At 40.0% G+C, this 22,265-nt stretch overlaps 1 protein-coding gene across 1 annotated transcript in view; it reads right to left on the reverse strand.

The window, feature by feature from the left end:
- The window catches only part of AKT3 (AKT serine/threonine kinase 3), a 143,380-nt gene extending 130,278 nt beyond the window's left edge, over positions 1-13,102 (reverse strand). Inside the window, exons 1-2 of the mRNA XM_030447219.1 lie at positions 13,036-13,102; positions 513-667 (exon numbers count right to left, since the gene is read on the reverse strand). Coding sequence (XP_030303079.1) covers positions 513-558 — 46 coding nt within the window. The 5' untranslated portion in view covers positions 559-667; positions 13,036-13,102. The remainder of the gene's footprint in view (positions 1-512; positions 668-13,035) is intronic.
- Positions 13,103-22,265: the final 9,163 nt, after the last annotated feature.

Raw genomic sequence — 22,265 nt, forward strand, 5'->3', positions numbered from 1 at the left:
TCTACTTTAGACTGGCTTATAATTAAGAGCAGATTCCTTAATCATATGACTTCCAGGACTGCACAGTAATTAGGTGTACGCTGACCTTTATGCAAGTATTATGTTGATTTTATGGGGACTACTTGCATTTGTAATGTAAACTGAGCCACAGTGGATGATTATGGCATCTAGGAAGTTTTGAAATATTACATTGACAAAAACTTCCAAGAAACCTTCTACTGTGCTCCTCTATTCCTACCTCTTCCATATAGCACCACAGCAGCTGCAGCAGCAAGGTTAAGTGGGAATTACTGAGTCCTCTTCACTGTCAGTTACCCCTAGAAGAGGGGTGGTACTGAGGGTTAAGTATTAACAAGACCAAGGCCTTAATGGCCATTAATTCCATATGGTCAGACTGCCTCACTGCAGACTAGAAGATAAATCAAGAATGCTCTGATGTGTGTAACAGTGTAATGCAACTGCCCACAGCACACAATATGTCAGAGGAACTTTCCATGAAAGGTAGAACTTACCCCTCTTCTGAACCCAGCCTTCCTTCACAATGGTAACATCGCTCATGATGGCTCCACTCTGAACCTCCAACTCAAAAGAGTATTTCTTTGAGTTATCAGCTTGTCTGTTTGGCTTCTCTTCTGCAGCTCTTCCCAATTTCTACTGATGAGTCAGCCTGGAAGGAAATATTAGAGAAAGCATTTAAATCCTTTCTGTCTTTCTCACTTGACAGCCAACAAAAAAGTCTTTGTTGATGACTTCCACTGACTGAAGTTACTAAAAATCTGCTTTTTTAATTAACCATATAACTGAATAATATTTCTAGTCTTACAGCACATTTTCTATGAACACTGTAATACTTTAAAAAAGCAGAATGTGTTAAGTCATATGAGGTTTTATGTAAAAGGCACATAATTGAATTCTCTCATACTAATGAACAGAATGCTGTTAAATGAAAGGGTGCTGGTACTGCTTCACAGGTCCAGCTCTGAATCCACAGGAGCTTTAACCATTTCCACATTTGTCAAAATCTGTGCACTGATCATGTAGTTCCCCTGTTACAGCTACATCTGTAAGATCAAGAGTGCAAGAAAATGGGAGGAAAGGTTCTGTAAAGGAGCTTAAATCCAAAGCCTCAAGTACTATGGATATGATTATCCTCATAACAGTTAATATCTGAAGTAAATAGCTTACCAGCCATGTAATTACCTTTTTTTTTTTTCTTGAATTAAAAAAAATAGTAAAGGCTACAGAGATACAAGATTCTTACTACTTCAACTTCATCATAGCCAACAGAAATCCTTAAATTAGAGAAGTTCTTAAAAAAACAGCAATTTTTTTGAACATCTGCAAGTACACAAGTAGAAAGACAACTTATTAAGAGTACAGATTAACCAAAAACCCCCAATGTTTAGTTTATGAAAAGAAGGAGCACACATTCACTCGAAGCTTTTGTCAGGCAGTGACAAGAATGCTCTTTTCCCTACAAAGCTCAGCTTGTAAAGGACAGAAGGGAAGTCAGCCCTAGAACAGGACATGCCACTCTCAGAAGCCACCACCCTCTCTGCTGATCACCTCACTCCCAGAGTACCTAACAGCTGTGAAGAAGAGATAAACAGCACTACAATCAAGTAGAAAGAGAAACCATAGGGCAGGAGAGGTTTCCTTTTGCCAGCACACTGCCCTTCCCCTCTATCCTTCAAAATAAAAAGAAGCAGAGAATAATGATGATGTTGAAAAGGGTGGAAAACCAAGAAAAGGGATTTCTCTGATGGTAGAGGAACCCTTCTACAGCTTTACACACAGGACCACACGTGTACACAGCTCTAGCACACAGCAGGAATGCACACACCAGTTTAGTGCTATCAAATTCAGTACACACATATCCATTCAGTACATTGACCAACAAATGTAAATGGGATAGAAACAAACAGGACAGTGCTAGAAGCAAACTGTGCAATGAATGAATGGAGAAAGGAATGGGCAATATGCTGGTTTAAGTACAGGCTTGAAACATGCAGATTATTTCTTATTTACAATTTGAAAAATGTGTATTTGCACCACACAGCAGCTAGATGGGAGGCTAATTCTGCACGGCTTCTGTGCTTTGCAAAATAAAACTTGATACGAGTATTTTTTTTCAAGTGGTATGCAACAAAAAATGCAGTCCAACCTGATTTTACAGAAACACTGAAGTGTGTCCATTTTACATTAGTTCACTTTCACTGAACTGCTTTTCCTCAACAACATGCAGTATTTCAAAAGCAAAACCCACAATGCTGAATTCATCAGTAACTGCAAAGTTTAAGCAATACTGAAGACAGTGCCTCTAAGACATCTCCACAGCACAGGCAGGTAGGACATTAAGACCCGTGGAGGTGATGCACAGCCTTTCCCACTGGCATCACACCCTGCTGTGTCTGAAAGGCCACAGGTCACCTGTGCTTATGCAACTGCACCCTGCCTGAAGACTTAAATATTGTTTAAGCTTTTATAACACTTAAAAGAAACTGTTACATACAAGGTTTTGGAAGGACATTAAGACAGCTTCATTACTGTTAATTGATCTCACCAGCTTTAGCTGTTTAGACTTTGCATTAGGTAAGTCCGTAGGGCAGGAATAACCAGAACATCCATTCCCACATCCTTCACCTTACAACTGTGAGAGCTATTTTCAGGGTCATGCATTATCAGAACCTTGGTTTGCCCATTTCAGACTAGGGATAAGCAGCTCTAACAGCTGAGCGTGGAAAGAGATCTTGACAGATGAAGACATGTGCCTGAAAGGAGGCTGTGGTTCTGCTGTTCTGGATCACTGCAGCCCTGTATCATCTTTTATTACAAGCACACAAATCTTTGCAAAGCCAGAGGTGTCAAACAACTCTGACCTAAAAGCAGCTGTACTGTGAAGTGTTAAGAGCGTTAGTATTCAGATATCTGACTTAAGTTTGATTTTCCTACAAGACTTCCACTGAACCCTTTAAGAAGCAACCACAAGTTACTTTTTTTTTTAAACGATGAAAACAAAGAAAGCAATGTAATTCACAGTACATACCTTGGACTGGCATATGCTGCAGTATGTTTCACCCTTTTGGCATATTTAATATACTTTCCAATTTTGGTGTGTGCTTTGGAAAAGGGCAATAATTTATTTCTATTGCTAGAGACTAAGCTACGAGAAATTAACTTCTGTACTAAATACAAATAAACTTGTCTGCCCACATACTGATCATTAAATCCACTATTTGGGAAGACACCCAGCTTTAACAACCTAACTTATGCTTAAAGGTCCCTATTTATCCACTGACTGCAATTAAGTTAGTATTATTCCATCAAAATCAAAAAAGATTCATGATCAATTTTCATGTCAGCCAGTGCCCCAACAACCTTGAGTCTATGTCTGTAGGATTGCATCCCCACCCATAGCACATAATGCTTTACTGAACTTCAAACAAAATCCCCTTAATACAAAAATAGGATAAATATGGTGACAAAACCATCAGAATTATCTCCAGTTTAGCTTTTCAATATAACCAGGAACAACTTAAGTAGAAATATCAACAGTTGTATGGTTATGGTGATCAATCCTTTAATGGAGTAATTACAAGTCAAACTCAATTCCATAGGAAGCTGAAGGAGATATACCAAAGCATTAAAAGACTAATGAAAATAAAGGTTTCACATTAACACTACACTAACAAGAAGCCATTTCTAAGCACCTGCACTATTATCCCTTATCAAATTCCTTTGAAGCTTTCTAAAAGCTGTACTCCTTTACTCTGAAAGTCATTCAGCAAAGCTCTAAACGAGCAGACTTCAGAGATTTACTTCTTATGACAAAAACTGACCTTCATGAAATTCAGTCATACAGAAACCTTCTTCTCTGAAAATGGAATAAAGGATTTCTGTAGACATAAGGGAGCTGCCCCAAAACACATGGAACCAAGAAGTCTCACAATAAAATAGCAATATACCTGTAGTTCAATTATTTCAAGAAAAGATCCAGAAATGTTTATTGTGTACAGCTGACACTGAGCTTAAATACATGTTAGGAATCAACTCTACTCTCCTGATGCACTTCAAATTTCAGCAGCTTGTATAGAGTAAGTTTTTACAATTTCCCTCATTGCTATAGGATGAACCCACAAAAATAGGGGAAAAATATGTAACTGAAGTTGAAGACGTTTTGCATTCCAGCTGGCCTTACAGGTAAAAACTTGACTTGTTTTTATATATGTTCTAATGACTGCAGAACAGGGTGGATTGCATTTTTATTCCCCAAATTGTCAAACAGAACTTGGAAGACATGTTTCAAACTACATGTATTCTGTAGAGAGCATCAGAGAGTCATGTATAAGCACAGTACATGCAATAATTTCTTGTGTACATGCTTTATGGTGGAAAAATTCATTCCATCACAGTCAGTTATGTGAAGAAAACACTAGAGTCCTTTGGATGTGGTAGAAAATAGTAATTTTTTTCCTTTCTTTGGCAAGCTATTAAGACAGTTTTATAGTGTTAGATGAAACAATTCAGCACACCTTGAAAAAGGTAGTGTTACACTTTTAAGTTTCCAACTGTTGAGGCTGCTTAATTATTACATGCAACAGAGTTCCAGGATCCCTCTGCCAAGGTTCAACATTTTCCCAAGCCATGGTAAAAAAACAGCCAACACCTTTTCAGTGTTCATTTGGAACTTTAAGAATAATAACAATATAAACAATCAGCTTGTTTCATGATGCTACCATATGGGAACTACAAGACCAACCATTAAAATGAGCAACGGTCCATTCAATAGGAAGAAATCTTTTCCTCAACTTCTATTTTTAAATTAAAAGAGGTTCTCATGCGTGTCCAGTAGTCAGGTACCTACACAGACCCAGTGGATGGAGAAAATGGAAGAAAACCCTTGCATGCAGAAGACTAAAAACAGTGGTTCAGGTCTACACTCAACAACCACTATGTGTAAGTGAATAACGATAGAGACTCATAAAAACAGACAACACTCCCTTGGAATCTGGGCATCCTCCCATTTCCCCCACAACAAGAGACAGCTGAGTAAAGAAGACAGTGCCCATAAATTCAGTGTAAATTGTATGATTCAGGTCTCTGTTGTAAGAACTTTCATAAACACAGGCTCCTACTTTCAACAGATTTGGAGCTGAGAAAAAACAGATACTCTCAGATTTACCAACTCACATTCCCAGAAAGAATACCAACAGGATCACTTTCAGCATTTCCAGAGACTTCCTTTAACTTCTCGTAATATGATCAACTTAGTGATTCATCCAACCTTATTCTCCTAATATACAAGGGAAGTACCCTTTTTGCTTTCCACAAGTAATCATTCATTTAATAAAATGTTTGGGGAAAAAAACAGCACTTTGCCTGACACACTGAGATTCTTTGGTCCCCAGCATAAGCAGGTGCAAACCTCACTGCCTCTGTCTCCTTGTTTCTCTGCAAGGTAACTGAATCATTTTGTGCATGCACACAAAAAACACATACTAGCAAAAAAAAAGCAGCTCTCAATCGTCCTCTAGCAGCTTCCAACACACACATGTTTGTTTCCCTACTTTGGAGGTTGTTTTGGTAGCTTATCAAGCTCCTAAGGTTTTCACAAAACTGAGTTTGAATCTTCCAAGAGACCCAAACAGGCTGAACTGTCTCCAGTGCTGGTTGCAGCCACAGCAAGGAATTCAGAAAATAAGGTTCTGAACTAAAAACAAGAGTTGTCTTTAGGATTAGAAGCTGAGATCCAAGCTTTATTTATATAAAAATCATATGCATATCCTCTTCCCCTATCTAAGCTGCTATCTAAAAGTCTAGTCAAACAACTAAAGGATATATTGTACATCATCAAAAATTACACAAAAGACTATGTTGCAGATCAGAGATTGCAACAAAACCTACAAAATCAAATTAGTCTACATTGCTAATAGAAGAACCACATTCAGTTGAGTGCTTTATCTAAAAAGGATAGAGTATTTACACAGGTTATTATGAACTACCCATTCTGGAATTTTGATTATACTTCAGACACAGTAGAATGGAGTATGTCCCTTTTTACAGTCTCATGAGGACTGACTGATTTAATACTATCACTGATTAGAGTGGGGGGAAAAAGGGACTTAGAGACAGACAGTATTCGTTCAACTTACAAAGTCAATTTGGAAAAAAAGAAAAAAAGAAGAAAAAAAACAGAAAAAAAAAAGAAAGGAAGAATAAAAGAAAAAAAATTAAAAATTAAGAAACTAAACCAATACAAAACATGAAATGGTTTACAACAGGTCTCAAATTTATACAGTTGTAATCTTTACATATGCATAATTAAGACACTTTTAATAAAACCTTAAATACTTTCTAAGTAGAAACGTTCATACTTCTCACATTTTAAAAGCAATTTAAGAATTTCCAATGTCCCTTTGTGACAGGCATCACAAATTTTTTTTAAACTATACTTCTTACTATAAGCCTCAATGTTTTTAAGAATTTTAGTATCAAAAAATTACTCCCAATAACTTTATTTAATAACCCTTGACTTGGAATTATGGGGAAGATAACAGGAAAATAGCTCTGCCTACACATTGTGGTAAGGAAAACCAATGTGCTTTGGAAAAGATAAATAGCTCTTTTTAAAAGCATACTTATGCATATGCCTTGTGCCTTAATATTTTCAGAGTTCTATTTTCACTTTCAGTATGACAGAAAGTTGCACGTAAGTACTCTGTGCTCAGAATAACCTAGTTAGGAGGCTACAGGCACACTGAAATCCTAATATACAAGATGTATTATTTAGATTCTGCAACTAAATATGTTTATCAGAAAGAAACCATCACTCTGTATTGCTTTTGCTATTATAATGACAAAGCCAGCTATTTTAAGGGACAAAGTTATAATTAAAGTAAGGTGAACAAAGACACCCATGCCCTTGTTTACCAAGGTATAAAGGAAGTTTCTAAAAGTAACTTAATTGTTTCTTTAGAATCCCACGTGAAACATTAACAACCCATTGTTTTGCATTGTGTTTATTGACAAAAATGCTTTCAGTCCTTTTTGTCATCCCCTCCCCCACAGTACATAAGACAATAACTGAAAATCACACAGAAGCTGAGTGATAAAACACATGAGAGTATAGGTCTGAAATTTAACCAAAGAATTCATTTAAAGGACAAAAGGTGAAGGAAGGACTAAACTTACACATAAAAAAAATAATAAAAATAATAATAATAAAAAAAAAAGATACTGAGACAATGAACTTGGGAGAGTTTTGAGACTTAAAGGAAGTCAAATCAAGGATTAGCTGAGCATCACAACTATGACTGTTAATCCTCTCAACACTTCAAAATGCATATAATACATTTAACTTTCTGATTGATAACTGCAGGAATACTAATTTTTGCCTTTTTAAGACAAAGTTTCTTTGCCCTTTAAAATAGAGTTTAATAATGATACAAACAACCAAGTCAAATTAAAGTCTAGTTTCATATTTTGAACTGAGATTGGATAGAACGCTCTGGTAATCTGATTCTCAGAAGTTGATAGAACATAGAAATTCCTCTTCATTTCAAGATATTTTAAAAGATATCTCCTAGTGATAGAAAATGGTTTAATTAAGCTCATCTATTTAATAACTTATATGATAACAAGTTTTCTGCAGCACAACATCATATTGTGTGTAAAGCACTGTGCACACCGCTGAAGATAATAAAAACCAGAAATATGTTTGCCATGAGTGCCATGAGTAACAAGAAAAGGAAAGTACTGAGATAAAAATGTTTTCTCAAACTGTAAATATGAAAGATAAAGTTCAATGACACACCACGTAACTTTGTTTTAAACTCTCATTGAAGGATTTATTTATTATCTGGATATTGAACAAATTAAATTCTGAATTGCCTTGCAACAATGGGGAAGAGCTTTGTTATTCCTTCCTACAAAGCAATCAAGCACTGCTGAACCTACTGTCAAATTCTGACACTTCAACTGGAAAGTAATCAACTCCTAACCCAAAACCCTGGTATCTTCTTGTTCACCTTCAAAAAGCACTATTCTCATCAACTTGAGATCTGAATTTCCTAAGGACAGAAAGAATTCTCTACCACCTTACATGAAGACTGTTTTTTCAAAGGTTTCCCATTCCTTACAGACAATTAAGGCTGGATGCAGAGCTCACAAGATGAAGGTCTCTGGCAAATGTTTTAAGAAAAGCCAGATTACATGAAAAGCATACATACAACCTTAACTCTTTGCCTCAAATTATATCAATACATTTAGAAAAAGGTAGAGAAAGAAACCTGCAAGACAAGCTGCACTGAACAGGTATCTCAGAGAGACACATTAAGTGCTTAGGGAAGAAAAATTTATGTGTGTTGGTAAAAATTGTTTTGCAAAATTGCTGGGACTCAGCTGAGAAACACTGCATTAATTCTGTGATGATAAATCAGCTGTACAAGAATTTTTTGACTGCTGGGCACTTCCACACTTAAAAAGAGGCAGTAGTAAGATCTTCACTGCTGTCAGTGAAGCAGGCTCTTCACCTCCTGCTATAGGAGGCACTCAGATCTTTACCACATGGAGAACACATGGTCTGACAAACCATGCTGTCCAGTCATTCAGATATTAATACAAAATACCAAGCTGCCAGTTGCATTCTTATAGGGAATGCTAAAATTACTACTGCTCTTTACTCGGGATATTAAGAAGAAAGAAAAAGTAAGTAAAATAAATCATAGGGAAACAACTTGTTCTTAATGCTATTTTTTTATCAGCATGACTCATACCTAGGCACTCAAATGGAAATATTAAGGAAAAAAGAAGATTGGACAAGATGGATTCAACATATATTATTATTTAATCTATACATAAGTGTAGACACAAATAGTATCAAAAATCAAAGAAACATTTAAAGTGACCATAAGTAAGCACCTTCATATATACAAGACAAAAATATTTACTGTCCTTGACAGTAACATTTTGTAATACTCAGTCCTCAAGCAATTTTTTTTTTTGGAAGTATTAACTCTGCCACAGCTTCCTACTATTCCTGAACAACACTTCTAAATAATAAATACAAAATGTTCTGTTTGAAATCCCTGGCATGCATCAGAACTACCTGAACACCCAAGGTTAACTTTGATCTAGAGCTACGGAACACAGAGAAAATGCCAAATAATCAACTAATACACCCTGGCTTTTTCCATAGCCTTTTTATTAGTATATATTAGTGATCTGTATAAATAAGCCTCATTTATAAATTCTTCTCGTCTCATAGGTAGCCCAGAATATTGTTTATACAATCAGTCAAGATTAAAATATGAATTAAAACTTTAAAGATTGTTTTTTTCTATGTAACACACTACAAAGTTAACTTCACATTTAATGTTTTATTATTTGCCAGTAGTTTGTTGTTTCTCTGGCTTTTAATGATTTTTTAAAAAACTTGGAATCAGCTTTTCCATGTACTATGTAACTTCTCTTCATAAAATCATCTTGTCTGTACCATAACCAACCTGTTGCAAGTAAGAGTAACTATCACAACACATTTACCAAGGAGTCCCTGCCATGCTGGGAAACTCACTTCTGAACCACCAAGAGGAAAGAGGCTGGTTCATGAGAAAGATCCTCACTGCAAACACCTTCCCTCCCAAGAATGCCAAACTCCCTGAAGTACATGCTGTGATAGAAAGTATTCCCCACCCCCTCCACAGAATTCTGACCAGGCACATCCTAACAGAATCTGAGATGACACACATTAATATTCTAGAATAATTTTGAAGGGCACTTAAGTTGTCAATCTAGTCTTATAAAAGACTACTTACAACAGTAAGTGGGTTTTAAGTTTCATACAAACACTGAAAATAAAAGCAATATTTTAATATAAATGAAATTTGCAGATGCAGTCACTTAACTATTCCTCTCTATTTGAATTGTTACTATCATTCACAAAGGGAGCACTGCATGTTTTCAGCAGAACTGGGGAAAAAGAAAAGAGGGCTTTTGGTATATAGACAACTAACATACCTACAAAATACACCATTAGAGTATGGTGCATTACTTTTAATCAGTTAATTTATACATTATCCGTATCAAAATGGAAGTATGGTACAGTAAAGTTTTCATTCAGTGTATCTCAATGTCCTCCCACTCCCCAGTGTTGATCAAAATCAATAGTATGCCCATGCCTTAAAAGATGCCAAAGAACATCAGGTCTCTGTTGCAAAGCCCACGGAAATACCATGTCCATCAAGCCCACATCCCGTTACACTAACAGCACAAAACGAAACTGTAACCAAACTCGGCTGGAAGCAACTGTATCTTCTTTGTACGAGGAATTTTCAGCTGCATTTTACCAGGCAGGGCTGTAGTGAAGGTGCACAGTGCCTTCCAAAAGAACGGAGCAAACCATGCCCCTGGGATACAGACACATACTCCATAGGTCTCTTTAAATCTGGAAAATGTGCACCCAAAAGTGAAAGAAGACTCAATCGATCGGTGCTAGACAAATTCCAAGTAGCTTTAAGTATCTTTTTCGCTATTATACAAACTTCAGACACAAGCTGCTCGACTAGGAAGTCAAGATACCGTTTCTGGTAACTCCATGCAAACAGAAGCTCGGGTTACACACAACCGCAGAGCTTTAGAGTAAGTGGGTTTGGGTTAAGCTTAAAAAACCCCCATCAAACTATTTTTCCTTTCACAAAGCACTTATTCCACTGTCAAAAAGTCAACAGTTTCCAGTGCAAGCTGTCATCCAATCCTTTACAATGTACCTACTTCAACTGGGGCAAAATAAAAACTAGTAGCTGTCTGTGTTCTCAGCTTCCCTTAGAACAGCAGCATTTTGCTTAATAAGACATTATCTTCCCTCAAAAACCTATATATAAAACTAGAAACTACTAAATTCATTCAAACCTTGTCAGATTAAATAGCAATACACCATAAACTGTCTAGAACAGGACAGTCTTGTAAATACCACCTGTACATACAAAAAACCCCTATGCATTTATATTAGAGAAAAGTAAGTTATTCAAATATTATGGGTAACGTTCTAGGAAACAGACATTTTCTTATCTCTGCAGTTTTTCATTGGCCCTTATTTGAACTTGACTTACTGGTTGCATCCAACCAAAATATATTCACATGGACTATAATTAGCAATCCAATCCAATTAAAGATATTGAGGCCAACTTAAAAGCTCCTGTCAAAAAAGCCAAAGTCCTACCAACAGAATCTTCTGAAGTAGTACAGTAACTTTTAAAGTCAAAATAAGCTTCCTTTCCTGTCTCCTGTACCCTTTTCCCATATTCCAGTGCAGAACAGCCAGAACTGCCCTATGCAGAAGCCAGCAAAAATGAGGGATCATGTTTAAAATGTTAATTGTCAGAAGTTTATACCTACTTCTTTGCATGCTTCTCACCTTGCGGAATAAAAACCTCAACATGGGAAATCTGTGGAACCGTGTCTATTAGCAAAATTTCACTGAAGCCTGACAAACATCAGCAAAAGAGAATGCTCGAAGTTTTCTACAGCACTGCAAAAAGCTGGCAATGCAGGTACCAGGTATATTGCAATTTGTACAATAACACTCTTCAATAGAGGCTAACTGAATTAAATCTGAGACATGCTGTCATAAAAACTATAAGGTGATGTGGATCTATCCAAGCAAGCAGTCAACTAACAAGTACTCCAAAGATAAAAAATTAAAAAAATAATCAGAATAAAGGTCAAGAGAGACAAAATTGTTTATTCCTTTTCAGCTCTAAGAAATTTGTTTATTTATTTATTTTTACATACACCCTTTATAAACAAGGTACTGTGCAAGAACATGAAACAAACAGCCCAGGCTTTTTCTGCCATTCTTGAATTCCCACCCAAAAGTAAAACTAAGAAGCGTTGCTCACATAAAGCAAACGCACAGCCTATACGCCTGTTACTGCTCGTTACATCACGACCATTTTCATCTGACCCAGGATATATATATATATATATTTATATATACATAGCGGCGCCATCCAGTAACTTTATGTTCAGAGGCGCTGTACTGACCTGCAGGAATGGACCCGCACCACGCACGGGCGGTGCTTCTGGCTGCGTACGCACACAGACACCCCCCCACCGCACCCATCCACATTTGGGGTGCCCCTGCCTCACCCCACGCCTCGGTGTTCCCCGCCCCCTCGCCGCACCACCTGTCCCCCCCCAACCTTCACGGCCCGGCCCCCCCCTCCGCCCGGTACCCCCTAAGAGTCGGCTGCGCATCAACTTTTGCGTGTGGGCCGCGGCCTCCATGATGGCCGGTGCGGGAGGGCGGGCGGGGGGGGGCCGGTTTGTTTACTTGCAGCCAGAGCCGCCGCCGGCGGCAGCAGCAGCAGCGGCGGCAGCAGCAGCATCGCTTGCGGGAGTCGCTGCCCGCCGGCCGCGCCGCTATCCTGGGGGCAGGGGCACAGCCACAGGCACCCCCGCCCGCACACAACTTCCCCGTGGGCAGACAGACCCCTGCCTACCCCGGGCACCGGGGACTCACGACCCCTTTCCACCCCCCGTCCCCGGGACACGCAGGGCCGCGGGAAGCGCCAGAAAAGGGGGGAGGGGGGGAAACGGGAGGAACAGGGGGGGCAAGGTTGGCGCGCTCGCGCCCGGTGGGGAGGGGCCGCCGCCGCGTGGGAACCCTCGCAGGCAGCGCCCTCCCCCTCCACCCCCCATTCCCACCCCCCCCCATACATACACATACATACATACATACATACACATACATACATACATACATACATATACACACACACACACACACACACACACACACCCGCCCCGTTACATAACCTCTCCCCGCTGAAACGCCCCCGCCCCGCCCTTCCCACCTCAGCCCCGAGCCGCCGGGAGGGCGACCACCCTCCCATCCCCATCCCCATCCCCCCCCGCTCCCGCTCCGCCGCCTGCAGCGCTAGGCCACGGGCGCCCCCGCCCCGCGCTCCCCGCCGCCCCCGGCCGCGCAGCGCCGCCGCCCAAGCGCCCCGCCGCCGCCCGGCCCCTCCCGCCCCGTACCTGCAGAGGCGGCGGCGCCGCGGGCGCTGCTGCGGAGCCGGAGGGCGGCGGCGGCTCCGGGGGGAGAAGGGGAGGGAGGGCGCCGCTGCCTCCTCCCCTGTCCCCCCGCCGGGTTCGGCGGTCCCTGGCGGCCGGTGTCTCCGCGGGGGAGGACGCGGCTCCGGCCCCAGGGCGCTGGCGGCGGCGGCGGCTACATGGAGCTGCGCGCCCCGCTACGCAGGGAGGCGCCCGGGCGGGCAGCGCGGCCGCAGCATCGATGCGCGGGGTCAGGAGGGCGGCGGCGGCGGCTCCCCCCGGCGCACTCACCCCGGAGCCGCCCGGGCCCCGCTCTCGGCTCCTCCCGCCGCCTCCGCCGGGCTCGTTATTGACTTTCAGGAAAACTCCCGACGTCACTGGCTCCCCCCGAGTGTCTCCCCCTCCGCGGCGGCGGCGGCGGCGGCATCCCCAGCTCTCGCGAGAAGCGCAGCGGGGACGGGGGGGGCCGCCAGACAGCGCGGGGGGAGCCAGACAGCGGGGGGCGGCTGAGGTGAGGGTGGGGGAGGCGGGGGCCGTCGGCGGGAGGGAAGGAGGGAAGGAGGGAGGGATAGAGGGAAGGAGGGAGGGAGAGAGGCGAGGCAGCCCGCCCGCCCGCTAGGCAGGGGCGGGAGCCTAGCCGAGCGGAGCGGGCGGCGTGTCCCGTTCCGCCACCGGGCCGCGGGTAGGAGCAGGAGGATGGATGGATGCAGGCTGGCGGCGGCGTCCGCTGGCACCAGGCTGGAGCTGTCCCTTAGGCTGCGGGCGGTGCCTGCCAGGCCGGGAGACCGCCCGCCTTGGCCGGGGAGCACCGACGGGGTGTCTTGCCCCGGGCAGGGCAGCGGCTGCCGGAATGGAGCTGCCTCTGCCCCTCTCTGCAGCAGACTGTGCTGCCGGTGCCCCGCTTCCCGCTGCGGCTGGGGTTCGCAGCAGAACGTCTCCTTGCTAGACCTGTAAACACCTCCCGAGTTTTATTTCCTTTGTTCTCACGCTCAAGCGTTTACATACTCCCTTATCTCGCCTAAGTACCCGGAGCGGTCCACTTAGCTCTACAAACTCTTCCAAAAATAAAACTACCAGTTACACAGCAGGAAGCTGTAATTCATCCCTTGCTGAAGTGTTTAGTGGATGCACCAGCCTCCACGCTGCTAAATTACCTCCAGGCTCCGAGTTAGCCCGGTGGGTAAACAAACATCTCGAGAAACCTCACAGCAGCGTTCGGCGGATGGGAGATCCCTGGCACTTTCACATGGCAGACAGAAATAGAACAGTTGCCAACGGGGCGACCGTGTGGCAGGGTGCTGAGCCCGGCATTGTGCTGGTTTAGCGGAGGTGCCTCAGGGGCTGGGCAGGCTGGAGCGGGCGGATGGATGGCCTGCGGGCTGTGGCAGCTCCGGGCGGCGTGGTCCTGTAACTCCGCTGGGAGCTGGAGTTCGTAGGGACCGTGCCCTCGACGTTGGGTTTGTGGCTATGTGGCTGTGTGTATGTGTGTGTGTGTGCTCACACACGGGTTTAATGCACGTAAGTGTGCTTTCTGTATCACTCCTGGTTTAAATAATGCGCACAGATTAACTGCATAAACGCGGCTGTGGTACCTGCAGCTGACACTGACTCGTGTCAGAACCTGTTACTGCAAAGGGGAAGTGGGTATTTCTGATGGCTTGTAACACAACTATTTGCACTGTTTAACCACTGTTTAATTTATTCTTAAAATGGTATAAAGACATTCATCAAAATTACGTTTTAAAAAAACAAAGCAAAAAAAAATAAGTGTTTCTTTAGGATGTACTCCATATTTGGTTTTTGAAGTTTCCCTTCCTTCCACATCTTACCTTCCTACCAAGTCCTCCTTTTCCCTGTGCTGCTGTAGGGCTTTAGAGAGGTTTTTTTTAAGATCTGAATAATCATATGAGTCGGCACAGGACTGAAAAGTTGCCTCCGGGGGCAGTGAATCCTTTCCGTGCTGTGGCAGGCAACCACACCAATAAACCCATTCATAAATCTGCTGAGTTTCCTCTCAGAACTATGAAGTCTGTTTGCTGCGCTGTTGTTACTAACAGGCTACAGCCCAAGCTCTCCATTCCCTTAATTCTGAAGAAAGGGAAATATTACATGTATTGTATGCTTCTTTTTGAAAAAGAAGTTAAAAAGTACCTTGTCAAAGCGCTTCCTTTCCCAGAATTTACCATTCCATTTTCCTGTTTCTCAGAAACAGTCTATTATATCAGCTATGAATATTTACATGGATCCATAGTATCAATTATTTAAATGCGTTTATTCACTAATGCCTCTGACTGCTGCTGCTAAGCTGCTCCTGAAAAACTAAAGGTGTAGTTCTTGTAATGTGCCTTCTGCTTGCTGCAATTCCTTCGAAGGACCCAAGACCTGAGGTAGCACGAGATCTGCATGGGCAGTAGCTGATAAAGTGGTGATCGACTGTTTGGATGCCAAATGTTGAGTGTGAAATCTGGCACAGAAAGTCGTGGTATTTGATACCAGTCAGATAAAGAATTTAGTTCCATTTCTGCTGTATATTAATCCCTCCTATTAGAAATAAGAATTTTCTTAGAAGTACATTTACATAGTAAATTATCTTCATTTATTTCTCCCAATGTTCAAAAAGCTGCCTATGAGATACTTCTTTTATGATTACAGTAAATTTGATTACATTGATAGATAAAATACTTGATGCAAATCACTCTGGGAAACCTGATATAAAAGCACACTAAAAGCACATCTAAAAAGAAAAAAAAAACTTGCACCCTGGTAAAAATGTTTTTATTAGCAAAGACAGCACTTACTGCAAGGAAAAATTGTTTTCTACATTTTTATTTTGTGACAAATTGCTGAAAATGAAACAGTGGGCTGAAATCTGTTGTATTGGTCTGGAGACTTAACATATGGGTTTTAGCACTACTTGATAGGGGTAATTCTGATTTATCTATACAATATAGACAACGATTCATGGGAAATATTTTTTTTGCTCAGTATTACTTTAAAATCAGATTCATCATTATCTTACTCTTTAGAAATCAAATCTTATTGTTCTGTTTGGAAATTCATAGTTACCAGCTACTCCTAAATATCTGATGCTTCTCAGCTTTATGTACTGACCTCAGCAAGTTCAATCTAACCTGCCATTTTTTTATGGATTATTAAATGTGCTATAAAAATAAACACTGCTATGCAAAAATATATTTTTTCTTAAAGCATATAATCATTTTACTGCCTAGTATGTCACTTCAAGACTTCAGCAGGATTTCTTGCAAAGAGTTAATCACTGTAAATTGGGCAGAAATGACCCCTTGATTAATAACCATATAGTGGCATACCTCTTTCATAAATAACATGGCTGTGATGTACATACTGTGAACATAATGAGGTTGTAGGTTCTGCAGAAATGACATAATTTTCAGATTAATTACAATGTGACATGAATTTAATGAACATATTAACAACATATGCTAATGAAGAAAGTATTGCAGCTCACACGAGGACAATAGGACTGCATGTAAATTTAGGAGAAAATGTGAACCTCTGACATTAAATGTTCCAAACACAGAATAATGAAATAAACCAAATAAAATCCATTCATTGTCACCTGTACTGGCATCACTAAGAAGGCTGATACACTTTTATATGATCTCTGGTAATTGTGACTTCAACAGAAAGCAAAGGGAAAAATTACAGATAATCTCTATAAATTCTGCTCAATCTAAAAAGAAAAAGCACATGCCCCTTGTTTGACTTAACATGTTTATGTGAAGCTTTACAGCTTACCAGAGTGATAAGGTCTAAGACTACAGAGATATGCATCCTGAAGACAAACAGTTAAGTCAGGGTGGAGAAGATTTCGCCTGCGGAACACCAGTTTTCTCTGCCTCTACAGATTACATTTCCTTCAGTTTAACTTCATTCCTTGTTCGTCCTATTGGCTAATAAGCTTTTTTCCCTGTAAGAGTGCATTTTAAAAAAATAACTTGAAGTGTAGCAATTAAAAAACAAAACAAATCAAAAAACAAAACCAAACAGAACATCAGGTCTGATGGTAATCTCTGGTTTTAAACTCCCTGTCACTGTCTGTCTTTATATTCTTTGAAAAAACACACAAATATCAGTGAAAACTGTCTGGCAGGAACGAGATTTGCTCTACATAAAATGATGCCTAAAAGATTTAATATACATTTAGTTACAGTGATGTTAAGATGCTGCCTACAAAAATCGTGGCTCAAGTATTAGATATGTGTGTAGTTCTTAAAAAGCTGGAACGTGTCTGTTAGTGTAAGTTCAGCTTCCAGCAGCAGTGAACATGTTCAGCTTACATTGAGCCATGGCTCTGGATTCTTTGTATTGCAGTAGGCACAGAGATATGTCAGGACTTTAACCACTGTCATTCAAATTGTAGTTCTCTCTCGTGGCAATTAGATTCCTCACAATAAGAAAGAGCTCATTGTGAAGCTGGACAATTCAGATAAGACACGTAGGAAAACTGTGGGCAGGGGATGTTGCAATCCACTGGATGCTGGGAGGAAACAGAACTCACTCGTGGTCAGTTGCATTTTAGACTGCATTTATTTTCTTTTCTGTCACATTCACTACTAAATACTGCTTTAACCTATTTCTCTTTTGTCTTTACTTTCTTTGAGTCCCAGTTTGAATCCCAGTTAATTTCTTTTCAGCATTTCTGCCTCTGAGTCTGTCTCAGAGGGCAATATCCCATTCTGTGTCCCTGAATATCTGTGATATATTTGGATAAAAATCACTAAAGAGTCATTCATTTATTTCAAATATATAGAGCTGAGGAAAAAACAACAAAAAAACCCCCAAAGAAACAAACAAAAACAACCTAGACTCTAGGTTTTGCCTCCACAGGATGTGTTTTCCTATACTTGACACCAACTCCATGAAATTGCTTCAACATCAGCTGTCACATTCCTGGCTGAGGTGACCCGTGTTGCTGGGTCCTACATGTATTATACAAATTTTCAGGACACAAAAAATGTTCTCCTTTCCACAGATGGTCACAATTCATCAGTACTTAGAGAAGGTAACAACATATAGATTCATTATTATTCTTTTAGACCTGCAGGGTGTAGGCTATCTGTGAATAGGCAGTAAAGCAAGATAGTAATAAAAAAAATTGTTATTCTGTCCACCTATGTTTTGCTCAGCAGCATTATAATTATGCTGAACACAGTCAAGAGTTTAGATAAAAGACTGCATAAATATCAGTTGATAGCATTTATTTTTCCATATGTTATTATTGCTTTATTATTTATCCTCGGAAGATCTAAAGAAGTGTTCTCCTTCCCCTTCTTTCCCATACTCCCACACACCGGAGCTCTACAAACACAGAGGAAGGCACAAGCCCTACCCCGGTGACCTTACCCTGCTTTGAAACCAGATATGACAGTGAGGATGACAAACAACGGGAGGGAAGGATGGGAAGAGGGCAGTAAGATTACACAGTTGCACAGTTTATCTATATGCTTAACTTGATGTATAGGCCTTCAGCTGAACTTAGAAATTCTTCCTCAGTGAGAAAATAGTTTCCATGGTGCACAGATTTATCTGAGGGAGGTCAATCTACTACAGAAGCAACCCGAAAAAAAAAAAAAAATCAAATGCCAGCCTTTCTGCCTGAGCTTTTTTTCTCCCTCTCTTTTCTATTTTAATTTCATCAACATAGATAAAATATGTCTTTGAATAAAATCCTGCAATTACCAGCATACTGTGATTTCTCACACGGAACTTTATCTGTGTCCTGATCTCACTTAATTGAAGCCAATGAGAAAATGCCAGTTGAGGCTATTTAGGAGGATCAAGCCTGTAATGCATGAGCAAAATCAAGGAGTATAAATCTTAATAGAAAGAGGGACAGAATTTTAAACAAATGTCTTCTAACGTTTTGTGACAAGTTTTCCCCACACAGTCTTGAGAGGGTCACAGAGGCCTGAAGAGTAAGAAAGAAAGAGCTGAGAAGAAAGATGCCTACTGATGGAGGGAGGGGATGCCATCTATTGCCAGATTCAGTCCAGATCCTTGGGTTTATTTAGAACAATTCTGTCTTTGGCAAATAATTGGGTTACCAGTGGCACAGTGCTATCCTTTGAGTGTGCTACTTGGAATACTTTCCTCTGTGCCTTACTACCCTGCAGACTTCACAGTGTGATTTGCTGGGTTGCTTCCCTAGTGTACCAATCCCCTGGTTTGTAGGTGAGATAGTCCTCTGTCTTTTCAGTCTAAGAGAGCAGAAGTGTGAGGAAATTGGTTTGGGATCAACAATAAAAGTGTTTCAGTAGACTAGACCGCTGGCTACCCCCATTGCCTAATGCTACCCTTGATCCTTTACGTGTCAGAAAGTAGCTTCACTTTCTGCAAACTAAGCTGTGACACAAAATCAAAGAACTACCACAGAAGTTTAGAAAACAAAGACAGGTTGTGTGCTGCAATAGCCAGGACCTCCTCAGATCTGGTGAGTTCTTGTTAATAATGAAATATAGCAAGGTACTAAAATATTAATGGTGCATACATTAATAGTCTTCAAAACTGAAGGACAGATTGCTTTAAATACTTGTTACCTTACACTAGTTTGGCTGGTTTCATTGGATATGGGTCTGCCTTTGTCAAGGCAAAGCTAACAAAAGATAATGCTGAATCTGTCCCTTTGCACATACCTATAATACACAGGAATCTGACATGAAGAAAGAGGAATGGCTACACTAAGATTTTTCTACCAAATCTGTTAGCAATCTGCTCAGTGAAACTTCTCTATAACAGAAATCTGATCAATTATTGACCTCTTTGTGACTTTACTGACCGTCAGCTGAAAGAAAAAAGAAGAATGTCCAAAGAATGGCAAGTTGTAACTAAGTGCAAGAGACAAAAGTATTCACCCATCCTCTCCTAATGCCAAGATTTGAACAGGGTGCTCCTGAGCAGATGGTTTAACAGACTAAAGCATTAGTTTGCTGATCCTCCATGCTTGCTAATTAATTCTTCAGTTTACTAGGATTTAAGATGATTGTTAAAAACAAGGCTGCTCTTCAAATAAACTTTAGGTAAATGTTATAAAATGGTTGTTAAGATTATAATGTCTGATCAAGAATGCTGTGTATTTCCTAGAAAAAAATATATAATAAAATATATTATTGTTAAGATTATATTTTATATAATAAAAAATTAATACCCTTAGGGCATGTAATTCTTTTTTAACAGAATTTGGTAACTCTGTCTTTTTGAAATTTTCTTCTCATAGGAATCTCCTTTTGTTTTCCTAGCTAATTAATCCTCTGACTTCCTATTGACACTGTTGGGTCGAGATTTTGTCCTTGACTTCTGTGAGAATACACAACCATGGGAACTATTCAATCTTTTGTAACAAAATTGTCTCTTCCTTCTGAATTATTTCAAGCCTGTTATCAGGCAAAAAGTAAACACTGAACTATCATCTTTACTGTTTCTAAGGTCACTGTCCTTCTAGCAGCTAGAATTTCATGTAATAATTTATTTCAGGTTAACATTAAAATTATGAATTCTCACTAAGGATATCAAAATACAGTATTGTAGTTTGCTGTGTATTAGAGATAGACAGTGGGCAAATGATTAATGTATTTCAGATTTAGTTTGTATAGAATTTTTATAAATTGGATGCCAGTCTGATGGCAGCAGTACTCCAACCAACAGAAGTTGTTGGATTTATACCACAGAAATGGAAAAAAGAATCAAGGAAAAAATATTATGATAAAATAACAATTTACAAATAAGTTAATAAGTAGAAAGAAAACAAAATAGCACTAGGAAAACAACATATTCACTTTCTAAAACTAAGGCATAAATTTTGAAGTCCCATTTGCAAAGGGCTGCTCCATACAAACATTAGTGGACTTGGAAAATCATGGTGGGACTCTGAGAATGTCTCCCCAATTGGCTCACGATGGCCTAAAAGAAGCTGCTCTTCTGTGGTCTTGCATTGCCTCAGAAGGCAACGTGAAATTCTGCATTTCATTTCCATGTGCTGTTGTGCTACTTGTGGGTTTTGTATGCATTTTGTGCTGTCTTCCTTCAGGTAGAGGTTTGGATTGCCTGGTTAGAATTCAGTTTTATGTTATCTCTGTAACTGTTCCTTCTGTCAAAACCATTATTGGTTGGTTGTTATGTTAAAAACTCATGGCAATTCCCCTTTCAGAACAACAGATAAGAATTCTTATTACTATTGTAAGGAATTCATAACTTGCCTCATTCTACAATCTACTCATCTTGTAAACCAAGAAAAAGCTATTATTATAGATGATTCAAGGGTGAACTTTTTAGTAAGCTGTCAGTATGTCACCTTCATAGAACCAGTCTTCTGCTCCTTTTGAGAAATCATTTTCTTATCCAAAATAACTTCAAGGAATTTTGAAATAGTTTTAATGCAACCTTAATGGGGAATCTACACTGAGGCCACTGAGAATGCAACACATCTATTTACATGACTTGAGGACTGAAATAAAAGTAACACAATAAGCTGCTCAGGGTGAATTAATGCTAGTAAACTTGAGTATTAATTTTAATAACTTTAGATAGCTGGGTTATTATCATATTAAAGTAGTACTCAAGTAATATGTCCAGCCAGGGCTCACATTTTAAAGCTGCTGAGAGAATTTAAAATAATTTAAAAATTAATGATCTGATGTTGAAATCCTACTTTATAGTGAAAGATTACAGTCTACTCTCTTTAAGAAAGAAAGAATTAAGATTTTTTCCCATATAATATGTTTTTTCTGTGTAATAAATTATGGGAGACTAATTAGAGTACTCTATGGAGTACTCTATAATTAAATATTAAAAGGCAAAGGCCTTTTTTATGGGTCTTTGGGAAGATCTGGTGAATGAAAACTGAGAGCAGACCAATTCAAAACAGAAGTATATCTTGAGCAGTGGGAAGCATTAAATTCCGGAACTATTACATTCTGGAACTATTAAATTGGAACAATTTAAGCAATGTGTGATAGATTCTCTGTTACTTTAGATCACAATTAAATATTCTTGTTCAGAGCACCTGAAATTTCTTGATCAAGAAATTAGGAAACTGCTGATGTTTGCAGTAACGTGGCAGTCCAGATGATCACAATAATCTTTTTTGGTTCTAAAACCTAAGTTCATGAATGGTTTGTTTTTGTTTTTTTCCTTTGAACAGCAGTGCAGTGATCTGGAGACAAATACTGGTTCGGCTG

This window comes from Calypte anna, chromosome 3 (assembly GCF_003957555.1).
Source record: "Calypte anna isolate BGI_N300 chromosome 3, bCalAnn1_v1.p, whole genome shotgun sequence".
Taxonomy (NCBI): domain Eukaryota; kingdom Metazoa; phylum Chordata; class Aves; order Apodiformes; family Trochilidae; genus Calypte; species Calypte anna.